This window comes from Diceros bicornis, chromosome 4, assembly GCF_020826845.1.
Source record: "Diceros bicornis minor isolate mBicDic1 chromosome 4, mDicBic1.mat.cur, whole genome shotgun sequence".
Lineage (NCBI taxonomy): Eukaryota > Metazoa > Chordata > Mammalia > Perissodactyla > Rhinocerotidae > Diceros > Diceros bicornis.
This window is the reverse complement of record NC_080743.1, coordinates 81,679,320-81,703,815: the sequence shown is the minus strand read 5'-3', so window position 1 is coordinate 81,703,815 and position 24,496 is coordinate 81,679,320. Positions and strand designations below refer to the sequence as shown.

Below are 24,496 nucleotides of genomic sequence, written 5' to 3'. Positions count from 1 at the left end.
TGAGGTAAAAAGGAAATTCCCACCCTGAGGAAAGGAAAGAAGGGAGGGAAGAGCGAGGGAAAGAAGGAGAAAGAAACATTGGTCTTTTCTTTCAAGTCAATAAATTATTCTTTGTTTTTAATTCCACTTCTACTTGTATGTGGGGTTTCCTGCCATGTTTCGTCTTATTTTCTCTTTCCTGCCCTTTGTTTGTAACTTCTTTTCCTTTTCCTGTTTTCTTACATTTCATTTCAAAGAAATAGGTAGGAGTTTTGGTGGAAGGATGGCATTATTGATAGTAGAGTTTACCCAAGAACAATAATCTTACCTTTTGTTAACATGTTTGCCTATTACAAAGGGAATGGAGGCTAGTAAAGATAACAATGAAAAATTTTAAACCAATTTCATCATCTTTACCAGTGGGTAAGTGTGCTGCATGTAATAAAAATAAACAAAGCTCTAAGAGGACATTTTCAAGTCTGCCTTTTTGTTGTAGATGGCTTTGCAGTTTTAAAGGAACGAGAGTAGCCCATACGTTTTATAGAAAGCCAGCATTTTAAGGAAGATTTGACTATTTTCTTATTTCATTGTTTCTGTGCCTTGCCTGAGCAATAAATTTAAGTAATCAAGGAAATGTTTCATTTTAAGAAAGGCAGATATAAAGACTGTGACATATACTATTTACTTAATCTATTAATTTGTTTTCCAGAAATGGAAAGAATTGTTGCACAGAGACTAGCTGCCTAAATTTTATAGCATCCCCCTTGAGACTTCCAGTTTTGTTTTGTTTTTTCACATTGACATTTGGCATTGTTATTTCTTTTTTATTTTTTCTTTCAGTTTTATTGAGATATAATTGCCATGTAACATTGTGTAAGTTTAAGGTATACAACATAATGGTTTTATATATATGTATCTCAAAATGATTACCACAATAAGTTTAGTTAACATCCATCACCTTGGATAGTTATAAATTTTTTTTCTTGTGATGAGAACTTTTAAGATCTGCTCTCTTAGCAGCTTTCAAATATATAATATAGCATTGTTAACTGTAGTCACCATTCTGTACGTTACATTCTCAGAACTTATTTATCTTGTAACTGGAAGTTTGTACCCTCTGACCACCTTCACGCATTTCCCTCACCTGCAACCCCCACCTCTGCAGCCACCAATGGGCTCTAAGTTTCTATGAGTTTGGTTTTATTAGATTACACAGAGAAGTGAGATCATACAGTATTTGTCTTTCCCTGACTGACCATTTCACTTAGCATAATGCCCTCAAGGTCCATCCATGTTGTCACAAATGGCAGGATTTCCTTCTTTTTTATGGCTGAATGATATTCCATTGTATATATATACCACATCTTCTTTATCCATTCATCTGTCAGTGGACGCTTAGGTTGTTTCCATGTCTTGGCTATTGTGAATAATGTTGCAGTGAACATGGGAGTGCAGATATCTCTTTGAGATAGTAATTTCACATCCTTCAGGTGTATCCCAGAAGTGGAATTGCTGGATCCTATGGTAGTTATATTTTTAATTTTTTGAGGAACCTGCATACTGTTTTCCATAGTGGCTATACAATTTATATTACCAACAATAGTGCACAAGGGTTCCTTTTTTTCCACGTCCTCACCAACACTTATCTCTTGTCTTTTTGATAATAGCCATTCTAACACATGTGTCATTGTGGTTTTGATTTGCTTTTCCTGGATAATTAGTGACGTTCAACACCTTTTCTTGTACCCGTTGGCCACTTGAATATCTTCTTTGGAAAAATACTCAAGTCCTTTGCCAATTTTTTAATTAGATCATTTGGGGTTTTTTTGCTATTGAGTTGTATGAGTTCCTTACATATTTTGGATATTAACAGCTTATCAGATAGATGGTTTGTGAATATTTTCTCCTATTCCGTAGGTTGTCTTTTCATTTTGTTGATGGTTTCTGTTTCTGTGCAGAGCTTTTTGGTTTGATGTAGGCCCACTTGTTTCTTTTTGCTTTTGTTGCTGGTGCTTTTGGATGTCATATTCAAGAAATCATTGCCAAGACCAATGTCAAGGAGCTTTGTCCCTATGTTTTCTTGTAGGAGTTTTATGGTTTTAGGTCTTAAAGTCTTTAATCTATTTCAAGTTAATTTTTGTGAGTGTCGTAGGTTAGGGGTCTTCTTTCATCCTTTTGCATGTGAATATCCTGTTTTCCCACCAACGTTTTTTGAAGAGATTGTCTTTTTCTGTTGAGTGTTCTTGGCTCTCTTGTCAGATATTAGTTGATCGTATGCATGGGTTTATTTTTGGGGTCGTGATTCTGTTCCATTGGTCTATGTGTCTCTTTTTATGCCAGTACCATACTGTTTTAATTACTATAGCTTTGTAATATAGTTTGAAATCAGGACGTGTGATGCTTCCAGCTTTGTTCTTTTTCCTCAGGATTGTTTTGGCTATTTGGGGTCTTTTGTGGTTTCAAATAAATTTTAAGATTGTTTTTTCTATTTCTGTAAAAAATGCCATTGGAATCTTGTAGGGATTGCTTGATAAGGATTGGGTAATATGAATCTTGATAAGGACTAGGTAATATGAACATTTTAACAATATTAATTCTTCCAGTCCCTGAACATGAACTATCTTTCCATTTACTTGTGTCTTCTTGGATTTCTTTCATCAGTGTCTTATAGCTTTCAGTGTAGAGATATTTCACCTCTTTGGTTAGATTTAGTCTCAAGTATTTTATTGTTTTTGATGCCATTGTAAATGGAATTTTTTTTTTAATTTCCTTTTCAGATAATTTTTTGTTAGTGTTATAAATGCCACAATTTTTTATGTTAATTTTATATCCTGAAACTTCACCAAATTCATTGATTAGATCTAACAGCTTTTTGGTGGAGTCTAGGATTTTTTCTCTATATAAAATCATGTCATCTGCAAATAGAGACAATTTTACTTCTTCCTTTCAATTCTGGTGTCTTTTATTTCTTTTTCTTGCCTGATTGCCCTTGCTAGGACTTCCAGTGCTATGTTGAATACGAGTGGTAAGAGTGGGCACCCTCGTCTTGTTCTTGATCTTAGAAGAAAAACTTTCAATCTTACAGCATTGAGTATGATGTTAGCTGTGGATTTGTCATATATGGCCTTTATTATGTTGAAGAATGTTCCTTTTGCATAAAATTTGTTGATAGTTTTTATCATGATGGGTGTTGAATTTTGTCAAATGCTTCTCTGCATCTATGGAGATGAGCATATGATTTTTATCTTTCATTTTATCAATGTGATGTATTATATTTATTGATTTGCATATGATGATCCATCCTTGCACTGCAGGGATGACTCTTATTTGATCCTTTTAATTTGCTGTTGAATTCAGTTTGCTAGTATTTTGTTGAGAATTTTTGCATCTATATGTATCAGGGATATTGGCCTGTAGTTTTCCTTTCTTGTAGTGTCTTTACCTGGCTTTGGTATCAGGGTAATGCTGGCTTTGTAAAATGAGTTTAGGAGTGTTCTCTCCTCATGAATTTTTTGAAAGAGTTTAAGAAGAATTGGTATTAATTCTTCTTTAAATGTTTGATAAAATTCACCAGTGAAACCGTGTAGTCCTGGGCTTTCTTTGTTGGGAGATTTTTGATTACTGATTCAATCTCCTTCTAGTAATTGGTCTGTTTAGATTTTCTGTTTCCTCCTGATTTAGTCTTGGCAGGTTGTATGTTTCTAGGAATTTATCCATTTCTTCTAGGTTGTCTGGTTTGTTGGCTATAGTTATTCATAGTAGCCTCATATGATCCTTTGTATTTCTGTGGTATCAGTTGCAATGTCTCCTCTTTCATTCATAATTTTATTTATTTGGGTCTTCTCTCTTTTTTTCTTAGTCTAGCTAAAGGTTTGCCAATTTTGTTTATCTTTTCAAAGAACCAATTCATAGTTTTATTAATATTTTCTATTGTTATCCTGTTTTCTATTTCATTTACTTCTGCTATAATCTTTATTGTTTCTTTCCTTCTGCTAACTTTGGGCTTAGTCTGTTTTTTTTTCCTAGTTCCCTGAGGTATAATGTTAGGTTGTTTACTTGAGATCTTTCTTTTTCCTTGATGTATGCATTTATCAGTACAGTAGTCCTCCCTTACCCACAGTTTAACTTTCTGTAGTTTCAGTTACCCATCGTCCAAAAATATTAAATGGAAAATTCCAGAAATAATTTTTAAATTGCATGCCATTCTGAGTAGCATGATGAAATCTTGTGCTGTCCTGCCTCATCCTGCCTGGGATGTGAATCATCCCTTTGTTGGGTCCCCAACCATTGACATTATCTGCTCCTGACATCCAGCCATCAACATCTTCATGGCTCCTTGATCCTCCTTCTGATATATTGTCAGAAAGTCAATAGTAGCCTAACACTATATCACAATGCCTATGTCATTCACCTCACTTCATCTCATCACATAGGCATTGTGTCATCTCACATCATCACAAGAAGAAGAGTGAGTACAGTACAATAAGATATTTTGAGAGAGAGACTACATTCGCATAACTTATAGTACAGTATATTGCCGTAATTGTTCTATTTTATTATTAGTTATTGTTTTTAATCTCTTCCTGTGTCTAATTTATAAATTAAACTTTATCATAGGTATGTATGTAGAGGGAAAAAAAACAGTATATATAGGGTTTGGTACTATTTGCAGTTTCAAGCATCCACTGGGGGTCTTGGAATGTGTCCCCCACAGAGAAGGGGGGACTAGATAATAAACTTTCCTCTTAAAACTACTTTTGCTGCATCCCACAAGTTTTGGTGTGTTGTGTTACCATTTTCATTTGTCTCGAGATACTTTTTTTGTTTCTCTTTTGATATCTTCTTTGATACATGGGTTGTTCAAGGGTGGGTTGTTTAATTTCCATGTATTTGTGAATTTTTCAGGTTTCCTCCTGTTATTGATTTCTAGTTTCAGACCATTGTGGTCAGAAAAGATACTTGATATGATTTCAGTCGTCTTAAATTTGCTAAGACTTGTTTTGTGGTCTAACATATGATCTATCCTCGAAAATGTTCCTTGTGCACTTGAGAAGAATGTGTATTTTGTTGTTGGATGGAATCTTCTGTATATGTCTGTTAGGTCTATTTGGTCTATGGTGTTTTTCAAATCCTGTTGCATGTTTGATTCTCTGACTGCATGATCTATCCATTGTTGAGAGGTGGGATATTCAAGTCCCCAACAATTATTATATTGCTATATATTTCTCCTTTTAGTTCTGTTAGTATTTGCTTTATATATTTAGGTGCTCCAATGTTGGATAAATATTTACAATTATTATATCTTCGTAATGGATTATGCTTTTTTATTGTATAATGATCTTCTTTGTCTCTTTTGACTATTTTTAGCTTAAAGTCTATTTTATCTGATGTTGTATCGTTACCCCTGATTTTTTTATTAACCATTTTCTTGAAATAACTTTTTACATCCTTTCACTCTCAGTCTGTGTGTCTTTAAAGCTCAAGTGAGTCTCTTGTAGGAAGCATATCATTGGATCTTGTTTTTTTATCCATTTAGCCATTCTGTTTTTTGATTGAGGAATTTAATTCATGTGTATTTAAAGTAATTATTGGTAGATAAGGACTTAGTATTGCCATTTTATTAATTGTTTTCTGATTGTTTTTTAAATCCTTTGTTCCTTGCTTCTTATCTTGCTCTTCTTTTGTGATTTAATGGCATTTTTTTGTGATATGTTTTGACACCTTTATCATAATCTTTTGTGTAACTACTATAGGTTTTTCCTTTGTGGTTACCATGAGGCTTACATAAATTATCTTATATTTATAACATCCTATTTTAAGCCGATAACAACTTTGATAGCATACATAAACTTTACATCTTTTCTCCCTCTCACGTTTTAGATTATTGATGTTACAATTTACTATTTTGTACTATGTATGCAATAACAAATTATTGTAGTTAAGGTTATTTTTAATATGTTTGTTTTTTTAACTTTTAAACTAGAATTGTGAGTTATGCATCACCATTGCAATATTAGAGAATATGACTTTGACTACGTATTTACCCTTACCAGTAAATTTTGCACATACATTCGTATGTTTTTACCATGTTAATTAGCATCCTTTTATTTCTGCTTGAGAATGCCCTTTAGCATTTCTTGTAAGGCAGATCTAGTGGTGATGAACTCTCTCAGCTTTTGTTTGTTAGGGAAAATCCTCTCTTGCTCATATTTTGCCAGCTATGGTATTCTTGGCTGACAGGTTTTTCTTTCCTCAATATTTAGATCATCCCATTCTCTCCTGGCCTGCAAAGTATCTTTTGAGAAATCTGCCTATAGTCTTATGGGGGTTCCCTTTATGTGATGTGTTGCTTTACTCTTGCTGCTTTCAAAATCTCTCCATGTGTTTGACTTTTGAAAATTTAATTATAATGTGTCTCCATGTAGCCCTTTTTGAGTTCAACATATTTGGGATCCTTTGGGCTTCATGAATCTGGATATCAATTTGGGAAGTTTTCAGACATTATTATTTTGAATATGCTTTCTGTCCCTTTTTCTTTCTCTTCTCCTTCTGGGATTCCCATACTGTGTATATTGTTTCTTTTTATGGTGTCCATAAGTCCCATGGGCTTTCTCCACTTTTTTTCATTCTTTTTTCTTTTTTCTTCTCTGACTATATAATTTCAAATGACCTATCTTCTAGTTCACTGATTCTTTCTTCTGCTTGGTCAAGTCTGTAGTTGAAGCTCTCTTTTAAATTTTTCAGTCATTGTATTCTTCAGCTCTAGGATTTGTTTGTTTTGTTTTGTTTTTTGATGGTTTCTCTTTCTTTCTTGAACTCCTCATTTTGTTCATGCATTGTTTTCCTAGTTTTGTTTAGTTGTCTATCTGTCTGTGTTCTTGTGGTTCACTAAACTTCTTTAAGAGGATTGTTCTGAATTTTTTGTCAGATGGTTCATAGATCTCCCTTCCTTTAGGTTAAGTTATTGGAGTTTTATTAGTTTCCTTTGATGGTGTCATGTTTACCTGATTCCTTGTGTTGGTATCTGCACACTTGAGTAAAAGGTCTCTTCTTCCACACTTTACAGGCTCACTTCAGCAGAGACAGTTCTTCACCAGTCAGCTCAGCTTGGGGTTCTGGATGGTTCAGCTGGTAGTATCCTTGGGCAGGTGGGGCTTTCTATCTGTGTCTCTTTGGATGAGGCCACTGCCTGAGCTGTGAGGTCAGGGTGCTATTGGCTAGGAACAGTTGGAGAGGACTGCTGGCTTAGTGTCCTGCCCAAGTGCAGCTGTAGGACAGGCTCCATGGTTGCCCCAGTTCTCTGGTCAGTCTTCCTAATCAGGTGGGACTGGGTGCTGTACTCAGAAGTTGGGTAGGTCTGCAAATTTGCTTCCCTTCCCTCGGCAGGGCCATAGAACAGGCTCCATGGGCAGTAGAGTTGAGCTTTCCAGTTTTAATATAATATCAACTTAGACTTCTTTCCTAACAAAACATTCTTTTATGGTTTTAAAATTTAAAAAATTGTTTAAGCAATTTAAAACAATATTTAACATAAGTTCCATGTTAAAATAAATATGAAAGATCTTTTCCCTGTAAGCTATAAATATTAAGGGGATAATTACTATATATCTCTACCTACCTATCTATATATCTAGTATCCTGGTATAAACTCAAAATACTTCTTGTTGAATTGTTTCATTAAAGTTTTTTCCTTTTTTATAGCTTTCTCTGAAAGATATGTTCTTTAAAAATGTAATATGAAGGGGCCGGCCCAGTGGCGCAAGCGGTTAAGTGCGCACGCTCCTCTGCAGCGGCCCGGGGTTCGCCAGTTCGGATCCTGGGTGCTCACCGATGCACCGCTTGTCAAGCCATGCTGTGGTGGCTTCCCATATAAAGTGGAGGAAGATGGGCATGGATGTTAGCCCAGGGCCAGTCTTCCTCAGCAACAAGAGGAGGATTGGCAGATGTTAGCTCAGGGCCAATCTTCCTCACACACACACACAAAAAAATGTAATATGAATGCAAAGGTATTCTTGAGTAATAATTTTAACAAAAATGCATGCTCTTTTCTTTTTTAAGTATATTTTATTATGAAAATATTTTATTGTAATAATCTAAGGTATGGTATAAATTTAGTTAAACACAAAGACTAGTTTAGAATTATTTCACTTATAGATGAAAACTAATCTTCATTTGAATATGATTTGTAATCTATGTATATCTTTAAAATCATAGCATGATCATTATTATTATAAATTAGGTTATATTTGAAAATTTATTTTAAAAAGAGTGGGTATTGCATTATTTTAGAAGTGGGATATTTAAAAAGGCAAAGGAGTGAAAATGCCTTCTTTAAATTATCAATTGTAGACATGTGATTATTAGCCAGCTCTAAGAAATGGCTTTTTGTTACAGGGAATCCAGTGCCAGAAATTACATGGCACAAAGATGGGCAGCTCCTCCAAGAAGATGACACTCATCACATTATGTCTGGTGGCCAATTTCTTCAAATTACCAATGCCCAAGTGTCACACACTGGAAGATATACATGTTTGGCTTCTAATACAGCTGGTGACAAGAGCAAAACTTTCAGTCTTAATGTGCTGGGTAGGTGTAATCATTGCTTCAAATCTTGAAGAATCAGGCATGACTATAGGCTAAATTCTCTTCTTTTATTTTTCTGTTTACATAATGTTTCTACCATAGAAATATACATTATATAAGGATGACCAGTGCTTGTGTACATTTGCTGTTTCTCTTTCATTAATTCATACATTCATTCATTGCATTTGGAATACCTACTGTGTTCCAGGTGCTGTGTTTTGTGCTAGGGACACGACTATGAACAAGAGGACATTAAATAAGCAGTAGTACAGGATAAATATATGGTGCCTAAAGAGAAGCAGGTCACCAGTGAAAGGGGCTCACCCAGAGATATTTTATTCTTTTTGGTGGGACTCTGCCATTTTTGGTAATTGCCCATACTGAATTCTATGTTTGGTAACTATGCTGAAGAACAGAAGCAGAGAAGTGCACCACAATTTTATACTTGCTCGTGAGTGATCGTGAATGAACACAATTCCTTGTGAGGTTGAAGGATTAAAACAAAACGAAACAGCTTTAGAATGCTTTTATTTTGGAAGTGTGCATCCCTCTGTCTTAAAGCACATCTCTCCTCCTTCCCTTTGCCGATTCATGTAGCAGTACTGTGAACAGAACATCTGTTTCCACTGGGGTGAGCGACTACCTTAGATTTTATTTTTCATCACGTACTATGCTGCTCATCTGTCATTATGTGTGTTTATCTGTGTCATTTGCTAATTCACTAATACCTAAAGTATTTTAAAGGAAGAAAGTTGAAGGGTACTACCATGCAGATACACTACCTGAAAAATTCAAATGTAGGTCTTTTACCTGTTAATTAGTAGCTCTTTCTTCCAAGATAAGTTTCCTTTCCTTGAAATTAATGTATGATGTGTAAATTCTGTGTTGGGTCAATGAATGAGCTGTGAAGACTCCTAGGTTAAAATGGAGACTGAGACCACAGGTTTAGGTTTTAAATCTCATATGATTTCTTTCTGGTTTAATACAGATTAGCTTGTGCATTTGAATACCAAGCTCTTTGAGAGCTACTCCGTGAAAAAAGAATGGACTAGGAATGATGAAGTAACAGTGCATTCAGTTCCTGCAGCATCAAAGTTATGCTTATGTCTCAGGAATGACAGTAAAATAGACTATTAATTTCTGCTCATGTTTTGAAATTTAAAATGCACCACCTAGGGGCCGGCCACGTGGCATAGTGGTTAAAGTTTGGCACACTCCACTTCAGTGGCTGGGGTTGATGGGTTTGGATGCAGGGCAAAGACCTACACCACTCATCAGCCATGCTCTGGCAGCAACCCAGGTATGAAACAGAGGAAGATTGGCATGAATGTTAGCTCAGGGCTAATCTTCCTCAAGCCAAAAAAGAGGAGAACTGGCAACAGAAGTTGGCTCAGGGCCAGTCTTCCTCAGCAAAAAAAAAAAAAAAAAAAAAAAATGTACCACCTTGGGCCGGCCCGGTGGTGCAAGCGGTTAAGTGCTCGCACTCGGGTGCGGTGGCCCAGGGCTCGCTGGTTCGGATCCCGGGCGCGCACCGACGCACCACTTGTCAAGCCATGCTGTGGTGGCATCCCATATAAAGTGGAGGAAGATGGGCGTGGATGTTAGCCCAGGGCCAGTCTTCCTCAGCAAAAAGAGGAGGATCGGCAGATGTTAGCTCAGGGCTGATCTTCCTCACAAAAAAAAAAAAAGTACCACCTAAATGTATTGTATTTGATTACTAATATCAAAATACTTTTCATTCTACTAAAATCAACTGACCTATATTTGAGTATGCAAATTTTTGCAATTTTGTTTTGTTTTGTTTTTTTAGTTATTGGCTAGACTATTTTGGCACTACATGGTCTCATACATAGAAACCTCTCATACGGAACACAGCCCTCAGGTAGCTTACAGTCTAAGTGAGTAGAAGAGATATATATGCAAGAAAAGTTAGATCAAAATACTGGATATTGTATAAGTAAGTGCCAAATAAATAGTATATATAGATAATAATTATATAAAACTATTAACTCCCAAAGGCAGAACCCCTTTTTATCTTGTAAAGGATTTAGCCCTAGCACCTAACATAGCATTGAACAACAGAAACATGGATAAGTATGAATGAGAGTTCATCAGCCAGTTATGTCCTAACACGCCTGTGCTCCCTGCACCCATCAATGTGTGAAGTGCAAATGCCCAGCCCTAGATTTCCTCTCCTCTCCTGTAGCTCATTGCTTCTCTTAGAGCTCTAAGTTTCTCATGCCTCCTTCCTTCCACCTGATTCACCTCCCAGTACTGACTCATGTCCAAATCTTATTCTCTGTTCTCTGGACACCTGATTTAATACTTTTTCTAGCTCCTTCTGTAATTGAAATCTGACTCTTCCCAAGAGACGCCAGCTTCCGGGAGACTCTTTCCAGTGGAGATCACTTATTTTTTATCCCAGGTATCCCAAGTCACACTGCCTGACTACACTACTTCCCCCGCTCATCCCACCCCCTTCCTGGTTACTTATATATTTCTTGTCATTCCCCCCTATTCATTGAAGACTGAGAGATCTGAATCAAAGCCTTCTATTCCTCCAACTTCATAAAGTTGAGGCTATTGAAGTGTGTGTGTTTGCAACTTCCGATCGACTCAGCCATAAGTTACTGTCTACCCTTTCTTTTCCCGGAGGATGAGTTATGCTTCTTGTTCACAGTTACTGTTTGCACTTATGCCCTTGACCATATATCTTTCCGCTGTCTTTGATATGTCCGTCATTCCCACCATCCGCCGTACCTGCAGTTTCACCTTCTACTGTCTCCATCACTTCATACTGTAACCGCTCCCTGTCCATACTTCTTGTCCCACTGAAAATAGGCTTCTGCCCACACCATTCTTGACACTGCTTTGTCAAGATTGCCCCGTGGGAAAGACTACCCTGTTGCTAGATGCAACAGATATTCTTCAGTCCTTATCTTAATGTTTGGGACATGATTTATCACTTTCTCCTTGACAGTGTTCTTTCCTAGTTATCCTTGCACACCTTTGGTTGCTCCCTTTCTCCCTCCGTTATGGACTCTTACTTAGTCCGTCTCTTAAACATTAGGTCTCCTAGCATTTTGTCTTTACTCACTGCTCATTTTACTCTAGATCCTCTCTTTAATAAACTTAATTCCCAAAGGTTTAATTATCTCCTGTAGATTCGTGGCTTTTTAAATCCATACCTGTAACCTAGATCTTTCTCCCAAGGTTTGGATCTCTCTATATAATTGCTAATTGGGTATTTCTACCTGGCGTTCTCATGGGTACCTAAATTCAAGATATTCAGAACTGAACAAACTGTCTCCCCCTCCTCAGTGAGCAGATCTTTCCATATTTGCTATTTATGTTGCTTCACTACAGTTTACCTAGGTTCCCAAGCAAGAAAACTAGAAGTTATCTTTGACTTTGGTTTCCCTTAGTCCCCAAAGTCTATTCATCAAGTCCTGCCAATTGACTCCCAGAATCTTTCTTTAGTTGCTCCCTCTTTTTTATGCCTTCCTTCAAGGCTCTGATTCAGTCCCTTATTACGTTTTATGCAACAAATTGCCTGTCTTTGCTACCCTGGTTTTCAGTATTGACCTCCTCGAATGCATCCTCTACGTATTCCCTGCTTGCCCCTCATTGTTTACACTGCTGTGCTCCCAGTGTGCTCTCTCTTCCTACTGTCTCCTCCTTTCACTTTCTAACTACTGCTAATCCTGTAAGACTCACTTTGAAATCTCCTTTAGGAGCCTTCCCTGGCGAGAGTCCTCACACCTCACACCTTACATTTTATTAAATGCTATGCCTTCATATATCTGGCACCAAAATTCACATTATTGCCCTTACTACATTATGTTATGATTCATTTTTATGTGTCATCTCCTCCATTACCCTGTGAGCTTTTTGAGGTTTTCACTGCTTTTGTGTAGAATAAAAACAATCAACTGTTTCTGTAATTGTTAGAGAATGGAATTACACCAATAAGTACAATGGAAATTTAGAAATGCACAAATAGAGATATTTCTAAATATATTAATTCAATCAAATTTTAAATCTTTTTTAGTATCACCTACAATTGCTGGTGTTGATAGTAATGGCAGCCCTGAAGATGTCACTGTTATCCTTAACAGCCCCACATCTTTGGTCTGTGAAGCTTATTCATATCCTCCAGCCACCATCACCTGGTTTAAGGATGGAACTCCTTTAGAATCCAACAGAAATATTCGCATTCTTCCAGGTAATTAGTTTACTTCAGATGCCCAAGATGCATTTGTGTGATCTACTATTGTAGAAAAACAGAATCATTAGTTATTTTTTATAAAAGTACTTATGTTGTTGGTCATGTTGTTCTGTTGCCATTTTAATTTTTAAATTATTTGTATATATCTTTAATCTAAGGTATCTAAAGTTACTTTTTGAAAAAACAATAAAATACCTAAATAAAAAGACAAATAAGTAAATACCACGATGTAATTACTTGTTAAAAATATAATGTGGAATGCCAAAACGGACAGAAATTCATTTCTTGTTGAATTGAACCTTGAAAGAGAGTTAGTATTTAGATTGAGAGAGTTTATTTATTCCTCTAATACCTGGCAATATGTGTGAAAATAGAAAGAAATAAAAAGTATGATCATTGGCTTTAAGAAACGTACAGTCTTATGTAGAGAAGGAATTATATGTGTGAAAGTTAATTAACAACATGAATCCATGAATAATCATGGGTTATGAATAGTCATAGGGTATGATAAATGGGGTAGTGACAAGTTTTATAGGAACTCAAAAGAAGGAATGGCCACTATGGGCTGAAGTGGTCAGGAAATGCTTTGATGCAGTCAGAACTTCAACCAGACCTTAAAGTTCTAGAATTTCATTGGTTGGAAATGAGTTAGGAGAGATTTCAGGTCCATTAGGATGACTAGTGTGCAAAAGGTACAAAGTGAGAATGCTCCATCTATATGCAAATAATAATAAGTCGATTCCTCACCTCCCACTTGAGTGGAGACATTGTGTATATGTGTGTGTGGCAGGGAGAGGGACGGGTAAGAAGGTAAAGTCAGGAAGGAATGTTGGAGTCATGTTTTGAATGCCTGAATTAAAGAATTTTGACTTTATGCTTTACTCAATTGAGAACCATTGAAGACTCTTAAAGAGAAAAGTATCATAATAAAAACTGTGTTTTAGCAAGCTCAATCTCTTCTGATAGGCCAGATAGATGAGAGGAAGAAGGTAACTAAAGCAGAAGACCTAATTATGCAGAGAGTGAAATAAGGACTTTAGCTAGAGTGTGTACAGAGGCATGGGAGGGTCAGAATGAGCATGAGAGTCATTACCACAGAGGACCACTGAGGACTTCGTGACTGTCGTCACCCACCATGTAGTGTCCATCTATGTTGTAGTTTTGTCTTGTGTCAAATGTCTATGACAGAATTGGCATATAGAAGGAGAAATACATTAATAGTAAGAACTAAAACTGGTAGTTTGTGCATACTTTGCTGCCACTATGAGTTCAGAGATTCTTTGGTGTTCCATGACTTTTCAGGAGGTAGGACTCTGCAGATCCTAAATGCACAGGAGGACAATGCTGGAAGATACTCTTGTGTAGCCACTAATGAGGCGGGGGAAATGATAAAGCACTACGAAGTGAAAGTCTACAGTAAGTTCTGAAAGAGCACTAAGTTTCATTTCTTCTCCCAGTTTTCTAACTTTTTCAATCCTGTTTTTCATTATGAGTTCATAATTATTTATACTCATCGTTAAAGTCTGTTGTTTATGCAGCTTGCTTCGTTAAGATGGAAGTTCAATTAAGCATTGTGCCTATCACCTCAATTGCTTAAAAACGTGAAGAGCCTACTCAGTCTACTCACTAACCTCTTGTTGGAGAACTTGGCAGTGGCACTGCCTTAAGCTTCTCTATTTTTCCTTCTGAATTACCCTCTAGGCTGAGTTATAGTACTTTCACGCACAAAACTGTTGTTTAAATATATATGATCTAATCAACAGCCTAAATGAGTTCATCAGTAACTTTGGGCTGATCCAGTGTATATTGACCTATAAATAAAGAGCACAGCTAATACTACCATTAATAGGGCCTACATTTCAGGATTTTGTTTTTGTTTTTATTATTTTATTTTATTATTTTTGTGTATGTGTGAGGAAGATCAGCCCTGAACTAGCATCCGATGCCAATCCTCCTCTTTTTGCTGAGGAAGATTGGCCCTGGGCTAACATCCGTGCCCATCTTCCTCTACTTTATATGGGATGCCGCCACAGCATGGCCTGACAAGCAGTGTGTTGTTGCGTGCCCGGGATCTGAACCTGTGAACTCCGGGCCGCCAAAGCGGAGCGTGCGCACTTAACCACTATGCCACCGTGCCAGCCCGATTGTTTTTATTCTTAAAAAGGAAGAGTATCTTTCTCATTGTCTTGTTTTTGAATCAGTCCATTTAATGACCAATAAAATGCATTGTATGGGTCATATTCAGACTGTGTCTAGGGACCTGGAACAAGTGAAACTAACTGTTCTGTGAAGGACATTAGCCTCATTGGCCGAATTATAATGATGAAGGGAGAAAGGGATTTTCCTTCACATTCTGCCTCTGAACACTACCATTTTATAAGATGCTAACTTGAGTCCTTGATGAAAAGAGAGCATAGAAAATGCCTCAGTTATTTCCTTGTTTTCTTGTTAAGTAATCCTCAGCGTGATTTCCATGGTATTCCATATATTTAAAAGAACCAATGTTTAACTCTTTAATATTTGTTTTTATGCAGTTCCACCCATAATCAATAAAGGAGACCTCCTGGGGCTAGGTCTTTCCCCTAAAGAAGTGAAGATCAGAGTAAATAACACCCTGACCTTGGAATGTGAAGCTTATGCAATTCCTTCTGCCTCTCTCAGCTGGTACAAGGATGGACAGGCCAGTCACAAGTTTTTTCATTTGCTGATGGTTTCTTAAAGCCCAAAATTTTGGTCAATAAAAATAGAAAATGGAAAAAAAAAAAAAAACAGATACAAATAACTCAGAGAATGTGACCTTAAAATCAGCAAAATCGCATGCTCCTAGAGTATAAAACTGTAAAAAAACTTGAACCATGTTTAACAATTTAGTATTATTCCATCATGAAGTTTAAAGGATTGTTAAAATGATAGATATAACATGGGTACATAAGTTTATTCAGAACTTTCTCTAAATACTTCTAACTCTTATAAAAGGTAAAATTTTTAATATTCCAAGATGAAGAAAAAAAAGCTAAATGTGGTGAATAAGTGCCCAATACAATTAACTGGGGGGAATAAGAAACTTTAAATAAAAGGCACATTCTTCAATTATATGATCTGACTTTCAGACCACACATCCTTATTTCTCATTCAACTTATTTTCTTCCATGCAGGTTTTAAAAGGACATATGTACTGGTGTTTTTACACCAAAATAGATTTTCTTTTTAGCTGCTTTTAACACTGTGCTTAGTACAGATGTGACATAGCTAAGCTGCTATTTGTCCTGTTTTACATATAATCAACCAAATGGTCTGTTAAATTCCAGTTGTAGAAGTTCAGGTCAGAGTCATGATTTAAGATGCAAAAAGATATAGCTGTATTTTTTCAGATCACAGATGGATTTTACAATACTGGCAGCTAGAAAAAAAAAATCATCTCTTATAAAATAAGCAAGTTTCATCTGGAAGCCATTGCAAAAGGAGAAATATGGAACTCCCACCATGTTCTGTTTACAGTTTCTTTTCTGACTACAAGCACACTTCATGGTACAATATCAAATCTGTATGAGTTTGCTTGGAAACAAATAATTCCTTTCTACTTGGAAATCTTATTATTTTATATTTAATTTTATCTAAAGTCTTTTCATTCATTGTAGTTACTACAATGCACACACATAAAATTGGATAAAGACTAGAATTGCACCAGGAATGAGGCAGTTTTTTTTTTTTTTTAATTTCATAATGAGTAGTTAAAGTACAGTTTCAAATCCAGACTCTGAAATTGATCCAACTGTGATGCTTTAAGCTGCTACATTTTTCAGGGTTTGGGATTGGTCCCCTAGAATGTGTACCCAAAAATAGTGGTTTTTGTTTATTTTCCATATCCTTTCTTCTGTTATTTCATTCTTCAGATAAGCAACACTACTTGAGAAAAATAGTGCTTTTGAGAAAATCCACCAAAAATATTGGCAGTGTTAGCCACAATAAGTTCTGATAGAATCGTTGAATTTTATTTATTCATGCTCTGAAGTTTTTCTTTCAGCATATAAATTTTAAATTATGCTATTTTTATATGTGATATAATATTAATAATGATTCATGCATCCCAAATTGTTTATTGAGCACATTATTTGCCAGACACTGTTTTCGGGATAAACAGTGAGGGATATAGCTACAAAGGAAATCGACAAAGATCTCCACTCATATGAAGTTTGAGGAGACAAAACTAAACAAACAAACCGGTAAAACATGTAATGTGCCAGACGGGGTAGATGTTATGGTGAAAACTCAGTAGGGAAGAAGAACAATGAGTGTGGGGCTGTGATCTCTTATTTATGTAGGGAAGGCCTCACTGATAAAGTGGTATATGAGAAGAAACTCAAAGAAAGTGAAGGAAGCAGACGTGAGATATCTGAGGGGAAAATGTTCCAAAGTAGAGAGAATAGCAAGGACAAAGGCCCTGCAGCATTTTGGCTGGAGTGCAGTGATCCATGAGAACACATAAGATGTGAGCAGAAGATTGATGGAGGGCCAGATCATACTGCTTTGTAGAGCAGTTAGCCTTTATTCTGATGGGAAGCCACCGGAAAATTTTGAGCACAAGAGTGTTACGATCTGACTTCAGATTTTAAAAGGATTACATTGGTTCCTGTGTTGGGAGAAGAAAGAGAGGGTCCAGATTTGAATTTATTGCAAGGGTCCAGAAGAGGGGTGGTGGTTTCTTGGATGAAGGTGGTGGCAAGATGTGAGGGAAAGAGAAGAGTCAAAAATGAATCCAAGATTTTGCATGAGATCATCAGGAGAGTGAGCTTAGACGGAAATAAAAGAGGTCTAAGGATTAAGCCCTGGGGTAGTTCTACATTTAGAGGTTGTGGGACAGAGAGTGAAGTGTCCTAAAAGATACAGAAAAAAGGTATATCAAAATGAAGACAAATTAAATTGTATTAAATGCCACTGACTGGGTAAAATAAGGACTGAGAATTGACCAGTAAATTTAGCAACATGGATGTCATTGGTGACCTAGATAGAGTCATTTTTGTCAAGTAGAGATGGTGGAAATCTGTTCAGAGCTGATTCAATAAAAGATGGGAGGAAATGAAGACAGCAATTGTAGAAGACATTTTTAAGTCATTTGGTTATAAAGGGGAGTAGAAAACTGTGGAACTAGGCTGCAGTCTAAAGAATTTTTTTTAATGGGGGAAATTATACTATGTTGTGTGAAATTGAAATAATCCAGTAGCAAAGAATAAATTGGTGATGATGTAGGTGAGACATGACACAGTTGCTGGAGGGATATCCTTGAGTAGACCAGGGAATGCTCAAAATGGACAGAGACTGGTATTAACCAGGGTTAGTTTTGCCAGGGGAGTACAATAAAGAGAGAGGGGCCAAGGGAGGGTTTATACAAGGAGTGACTGCCATAATACACCTTCTCTGGGTCAAGAGGGAATAGAGGTCAGAAAAGTGAGAGGCAGCGAAAAGATTGCAAGGTCAGTGGATTGTGGGTCAAAAAGTTATTGGAGTTGGGATGCTAGAGGAAGTGAATTAGACAGTTAGGAGGTGGCGGTCAAGGAGAACTTGAAACTGAGAGTGAAGAGATGCAGTTATTGGTAATTATAAGGTCTAGGTACGACTCTCCTATGAAGTGGCTGAGAAAGGGTTGGGGACAAGAAAATTAGAGGAGAGGAAGTCAGGGAGCTGAGAGCACACACTATCTGTGTGGGTGTTGAAATCACCAAGAATTACAAGTATTAGAAGGAATGACTGAGCCAGGAGCTAAAATCTTCAAGGAGTAAGGGGGAATTTAGTGTAAATGAAAATGTTTAGAAGACAAGAAATGTCCTATTAAATGTAGGTAATGTTATCAATAAAACATCATAATATAAATATCTGTAGATTAATGTTCCATTAAGTATAGTAATATTTTCAATAAAACATCATAATATAAATATCTCTAGGCTGAAAATTTTCATCTATGAAGTAATGATGTTTCTGAATGAACAATAGTAATTTTAAATCAAATCAGATTATGTTAATGCCCCCAATCTTTCATTAAAGAACTCTAGCATTTTCTACAAAATTATCATAAAAGACGCTTTTTTAATACAATATGGGATGAGGTGAAAATATTATTTTCTAACATGGATAAATGGATATGGTACCTGAGAACATATTTTTTATCATAAAAAATGTATAAATGTACCACCCAGAAATACCTGGCACAGATGTAAAGCATATCAGCTACAATTTTTAATAAATAAAAATGTCATTACTCAAAAACAATCAGTTTAATCAAAACAAATTAATTAAATTATTGTTGTCTTGAATGTTTCACATAAAATTTTATTTTTATTTACTAAACAATCATAAAAAATATCAGCTGCATGGTCTCTTAGAGGATTTATTAGAGTAGTTAATGGTAACGTTATTATAATTGAATTACAGCCCCTTAAATCAGATGATCATGTTAATATTGCTGCACATGGACACACACTTCAAATAAAGGAGGCTCAAATATCTGACACTGGACGATATACTTGTGTAGCATCTAACATTGCAGGTGAAGATGAGCTGGATTTTGATGTGAATATACAAGGTAATACTAATACAGTTATTTGTATATAATTTAATTTAATTTGTCAAAGCAATGAAGAAGAGATTGACTTGGTTTATTTTAAATAGTATTTTTTTTCTGTTGACAATAATATAAATTTATTATTGAAAACTTGGACTCAAGAAATTAACAAAGAAGAAAATAATCCCATCATTCAAGATTACTTCTGATATTTTTATGTGTTTCCTTTTGATAGATTTAAATCTATATTTCATTTACAATTTGGCGTCATGTGATACATACTTCTCTGTTATATTAGCTTTCCCCTAATGTTGTATCATGAAGTTTTTTTTAATAGCATTTACATGGAAGGCAGGAAAGTAGTCAAGTACAAAATTTAAAGCAGTCAGACTTGGAATTCAGAGATGATTTAGTCTCCTGCAAGCTCTGTGACTTGGGCAAGTTACCTAAATATTTTAAGCCCCAGTTTCCTCACTTTTAAAATCAATGCCTTGAAGAAAGGTGGTGAGCACTATATAAGTATGTAAAGCCCATAGCAAAATGCTTAAGAAATGACACCTGCTATTATTCTTGTTGATATTGTTACTCTAAACATGATTTTTAATAACTATACCTGTTTTATTAGTTGAGTATTGAAGTATTTATTTAACCAGACTCCTTTTGTTGAATCTTTGGGTTGTTTCCAAGTTTTCCATAATGCTTCACTGAACATCGTTATACGTAAAGCTTTTGCACATCTTTGATTTTTCATAAGTTGCTAATAGTGGAAATTTTGGGTCATGTATTATGCACTTTTTTAATGCTTTTGCTATACAGGAAAAGTGCCTTCTAGAAAGTTCATGCATGTCCCTTAGAAATATTTGAGGAGGTCCTATTATTTTTTATGAAGTTATTAATCTTGATTGCATAACTTCTTTAGCCTTCTTAGTAAGACAGATCATTGGAAAATGCTCTCGACTGAGCCAGTATTTTTTAATGGTTCTTCAAAATTAGCTTTTTCTGATATGATCATATTGCTTAGCCATGCTTATTATGGTAGGTTCTGCCTGAAAGCAGGCTTGTTTATCTTCTAAGTGCCAGAGCCCTTTAACAGGGAGAGCAGAGCATGAGCACAGCATTTTGAGCCCCACGTTTCCTGTTCTTCCACATGAGAACCGGCTCTGTCTTCTGTCTCTTACTCTTTTTTGGCTCAGGACTAGAGTTGGTAGGTGTATAAGTACTTGAAAATATTTTCACATTGTCGAATTTATTACGTTTACAAATTGCTCTTATGAAAATACAGCCCAGGTCTTTGTTTAATAGATTGACCCTGACATTCACATGTCCACAATTTCATGTCTTTCCTCCATAGTTCCTCCAAGTTTTCAGAAACTCTGGGAAATAGGAAATATGCTGGATACTGGCAGGAGTGGTGAAGCCAAGGATGTGATCATCAACAATCCCATTTCTCTTTACTGTGAGACAAATGCTGCCCCTCCTCCTACACTGACGTGGTACAAAGATGGCCGTCCTCTGAGCTCGAGTGATAGAGTGTTGATTTTACCAGGTAAAGATTGCTGTGAACAGAGTGAAAATATGAATCCCTGCCATGTGTATTTCTTCTCATTTATTAGATCAGCTGAAATTGATCAGCTCTCTGGCCATGTAACTTAAGTGACACAGGCTGCCAAATGCCACTGGTATCCATGTAGTTTCAAGTTAGGAGAGTCTAGATTGAGAATTTGACGTAGGAGAGATCACCTTAGTTAATTTTCAGATCTACTACAGGATCATTCTGTCAGCTTAAGAAAGTCCTTTGTCTTCCCTGTGCCTCCATATCTCTAATACTGTGATGAAATAATCAGTTTGCTTTCCATACATTATTAATGATAAATTCTAAAATATATTTGTGAATAGTTACTACTCAGTCTATTAAATGCATTTATCATAATAAAGATTATTAGTTTCAAATATTTTAGTTATTAGATGGTTTATTGATGGAAAAGGAGGTGTTTGAATTGTTGTGGTATAATAATATTTTCAAGGCTTCTATTTACTTTTAGCAAACATTTAAATAGGCTTGTCAAAATTTATCAAAATATACACTTAAGGTCAGTGCATTCCACTGTATGTAAATTGCATCTCACTTGAATAAAAGAATATCTTGAAAAAAGGAGACTAAACAGAAATGGCAACTAAATGTAATATGTGATCCTAAATTGGATCTGGGCTTGGGAAAAAATAGCTATAAAAGACAATATTGTAATAATAATGAACCCTGAATATGGACAATGGATTCAATAGTGGTTATGTATTGATTTTACATTTCTTTGTTTTGATCATTATATGATGGTTATATAAAGGATTATGTTTGTTCTCATGAAATACATATTTATGAATATTTAGGAGTAAAGGGGCACCATGTCTCCAGCTTACTCTCAAATGGTTCAGAAAAAGATATTTTATATATGTATATATATATATATATATGAATGACAGAGATAAAACAAATGGAATGAAGTATAAACAATTGATAAACATAGGTGATAATTTTTATACAATTATTGCAGCTTTTCTCTGTGTGAAATTATATCAACATGAAAAGTTAAAAAATACACAGAGTTATTCTTTCAAGGTTGTATGTGTAATGGTAAACTTTATACCTTTTGCATCCTTGGCTATTATTTTCTCAAACCAGTACTTGCATCAAACAGCGTAAACTTCTTTTACATGTGTTCAAAATTATAAAAGCAAGAAGTCACTACATAGTAACATTCCACATGGAACGTGATGAGAGGCACAGAGCAACATTCTCCCCTGGAGGAAAATCTACACGAGTTATTCATTTCTCAAGAGATCTGAATCATATATTGGATCACTTTTCAATAATGCAGTGTTTGTTATAAAGGTGGTATATGGGATTAAAACCGAGCCATTGGATGAAGTAAGAACCTTGAAAGAAAGTGTAAGGAAGTCATTAGACCTGAAAAATTGTGTTTCTGTTTATGAGCGGTGTGAACTCTAAGATTTAGAGAAGTAAACATATTGGGACATATTTTCAGGAGGGCGAGTGTTGCAGATTCCCCGGGCTAGAGTAGAAGATGCTGGGAGATACACGTGTGTGGCTGTGAATGAGGCTGGAGAAGATTCCCTTCAGTATGACGTCCGTGTGCTCTGTGAGTTTGTTTTCTTTTGTTTATTATACATTCTTTCACTCAAAAACAAATGTTCCAAGGAACTAATGTTTGCAAGATGCTGCAAAGCACTTTAGAGACTATAAAGATAGTCAGAAACTGATAGTTCTACCAAGGAGTTAATTATCTTATACAAATTGAGAGCGTATTAGTTAGGACTCTTGAAGTATCAAATAAACTGGCTTAAAGCAAAAAAGAGAATTGATTGACTCAAGCTCCTGAAGAGTCCTGGGTTAGAGCTGGCTGCCGTCATGTCTGACTTCCATGGCTCAAAAGAAATCAACCAGACGTTACCTTTGTCTTTCCCTTGGCTTTGCTTTTTTCTCGTATCATCACTCTCAGATGGGGGATCCCCTTGGACAGCAAGTCGGCCCCTAGCAGCTCTGATCTTACATCGTTCTCGTTTCACTTCCAAGTGAAAGCTTTTCTTTCCTAGTGTTTAGAACTGAAGTCCTAGAATTGGATTTCTGTGACTTTAACTGGGCCAAGCATGAGGCGCATTTCCTTCCTTGAACCAATACAGAAGCCAGGAGGCCTAATTGATAAGGCCTAGTTCATATGCCCACCTTTGGACCAGAGTCATCTCCATCTGAATGCATGGGCTGTGAGTGGAAGAACTATTGTATTTTGAAGGGAAGAGAGAAGTGATGTTACTAGAGGCAGAAACAAATAGATGCTTCCATTAGAAGAGATTGATCTAGAGAAGTGGCAGTGGGAATATATAGGAAGCAGATGGTATGAAAGATTTTATAGAGAAAATGATTAAGTGACGTGAAGTATTAGGCACTCATCTTGGAGTGTAAGGAAAAATATGAGATTTTTATCCTGAGTGATCAAGAAAATGGTAGTAAGAATAATAAAAATAGAAGACCTGGGAAAAACAACGTGATTTGGGAAGATGAAAGTCAATTTTGCTTTGGACATGTTGAATTTGATATGTTACCAAGATACTTAGGTAAAATGTTGAATGGGCCATTGGAAATATGGAACTACACTACAGGAGATACAACACAGAAGAGAGAACTGGACTAAGAATATAGAGTTGAGAGTGATCCACAAACAGGTGATACTCAAAGGCATGAGATTTCCAACAGAAGGGGTTATAGATCTAGTAGAAGATCCAAAGAAGATCATTATGGAAGTATTTACAAGTAGGAGATAGGAAAGGGAAAACAGAATTAGAGGAGAAACAATCTAGGGAATCAGTGAAAACCGGTAAACTACCATGTCACAGAATCCAAGGCGTAGAAAAGGTCATCAGTAGGTGGGGTTAGTATTGAATGCTAAAGCAAGTTTTGGAAAACTTAAGAAACTTAAAAGAACAACTTCATGAAAACTTAAACTTATTTTAAGAAAATAAAAACTGAAGAAAGGCCGTTTGGCTTTAAAACCGAGAAATCATTGGTGAAACTCAAAAGATCAATTTAGATAGTATGGTGTGGTACAAAGCCACAGAATAGAAGAATAAATATTGAGCCAGTAATCAGAAAGAAAAAGAAGCAAATATAGAGTACTCTTAAGACATTTTGCAGAGAAAGGAAGAGGTGGGATAGAGTTTTAGGATAAACAGCTTGTTTGAAGAAACAGAGTTAAAAGAGATTTGAGCTTGCTTGTAGACCAAAGAAAATGACCCAAGAGAAAGGGACAAATTAAACTTTCAAGTGTGTGTTGTGGATGGGAGAAGGGTGTGGGGATTGATGGAGCAAGGTCCTAGAACCCGTGAAAAATGCAATCAAGGAACCAAGAGGGGTTAATTAGCCTTTCATGGTAGTGAATTACCATTCATTGGAATGGTTAGAAGGCAAATGTGGGAATGCATATCAAATGTATTTAGTCCTTTCCATTCAGTATGAGAGCAAGAGAAATAGTGGCAGCGGTGGTATTTGGACCCGTGGAAAACAGAAAATGTTAATGATTACCACTATGGGGGATGTGATAGTCAGCGATGAAATTGGAGCCATTTGGCTCAGTCATTGT

The 24,496-nt window shown here is 36.0% G+C and overlaps 1 protein-coding gene across 6 annotated transcripts in view; it reads left to right on the top strand.

Moving 5' to 3' along the window:
• Positions 1-24,496, top strand: part of HMCN1 (hemicentin 1) — a 450,903-nt gene that overhangs the window by 311,490 nt on the left and 114,917 nt on the right. For all 6 annotated transcript variants that reach the window (XM_058539863.1, XM_058539864.1, XM_058539862.1 and 3 more), the window contains 7 exons: positions 8,374-8,565; positions 12,614-12,787; positions 14,093-14,206; positions 15,325-15,470; positions 19,217-19,367; positions 20,698-20,892; positions 22,388-22,501. In XM_058539863.1, coding sequence (XP_058395846.1) covers positions 8,374-8,565; positions 12,614-12,787; positions 14,093-14,206; positions 15,325-15,470; positions 19,217-19,367; positions 20,698-20,892; positions 22,388-22,501 — 1,086 coding nt within the window. The remainder of the gene's footprint in view (positions 1-8,373; positions 8,566-12,613; positions 12,788-14,092; positions 14,207-15,324; positions 15,471-19,216; positions 19,368-20,697; positions 20,893-22,387; positions 22,502-24,496) is intronic.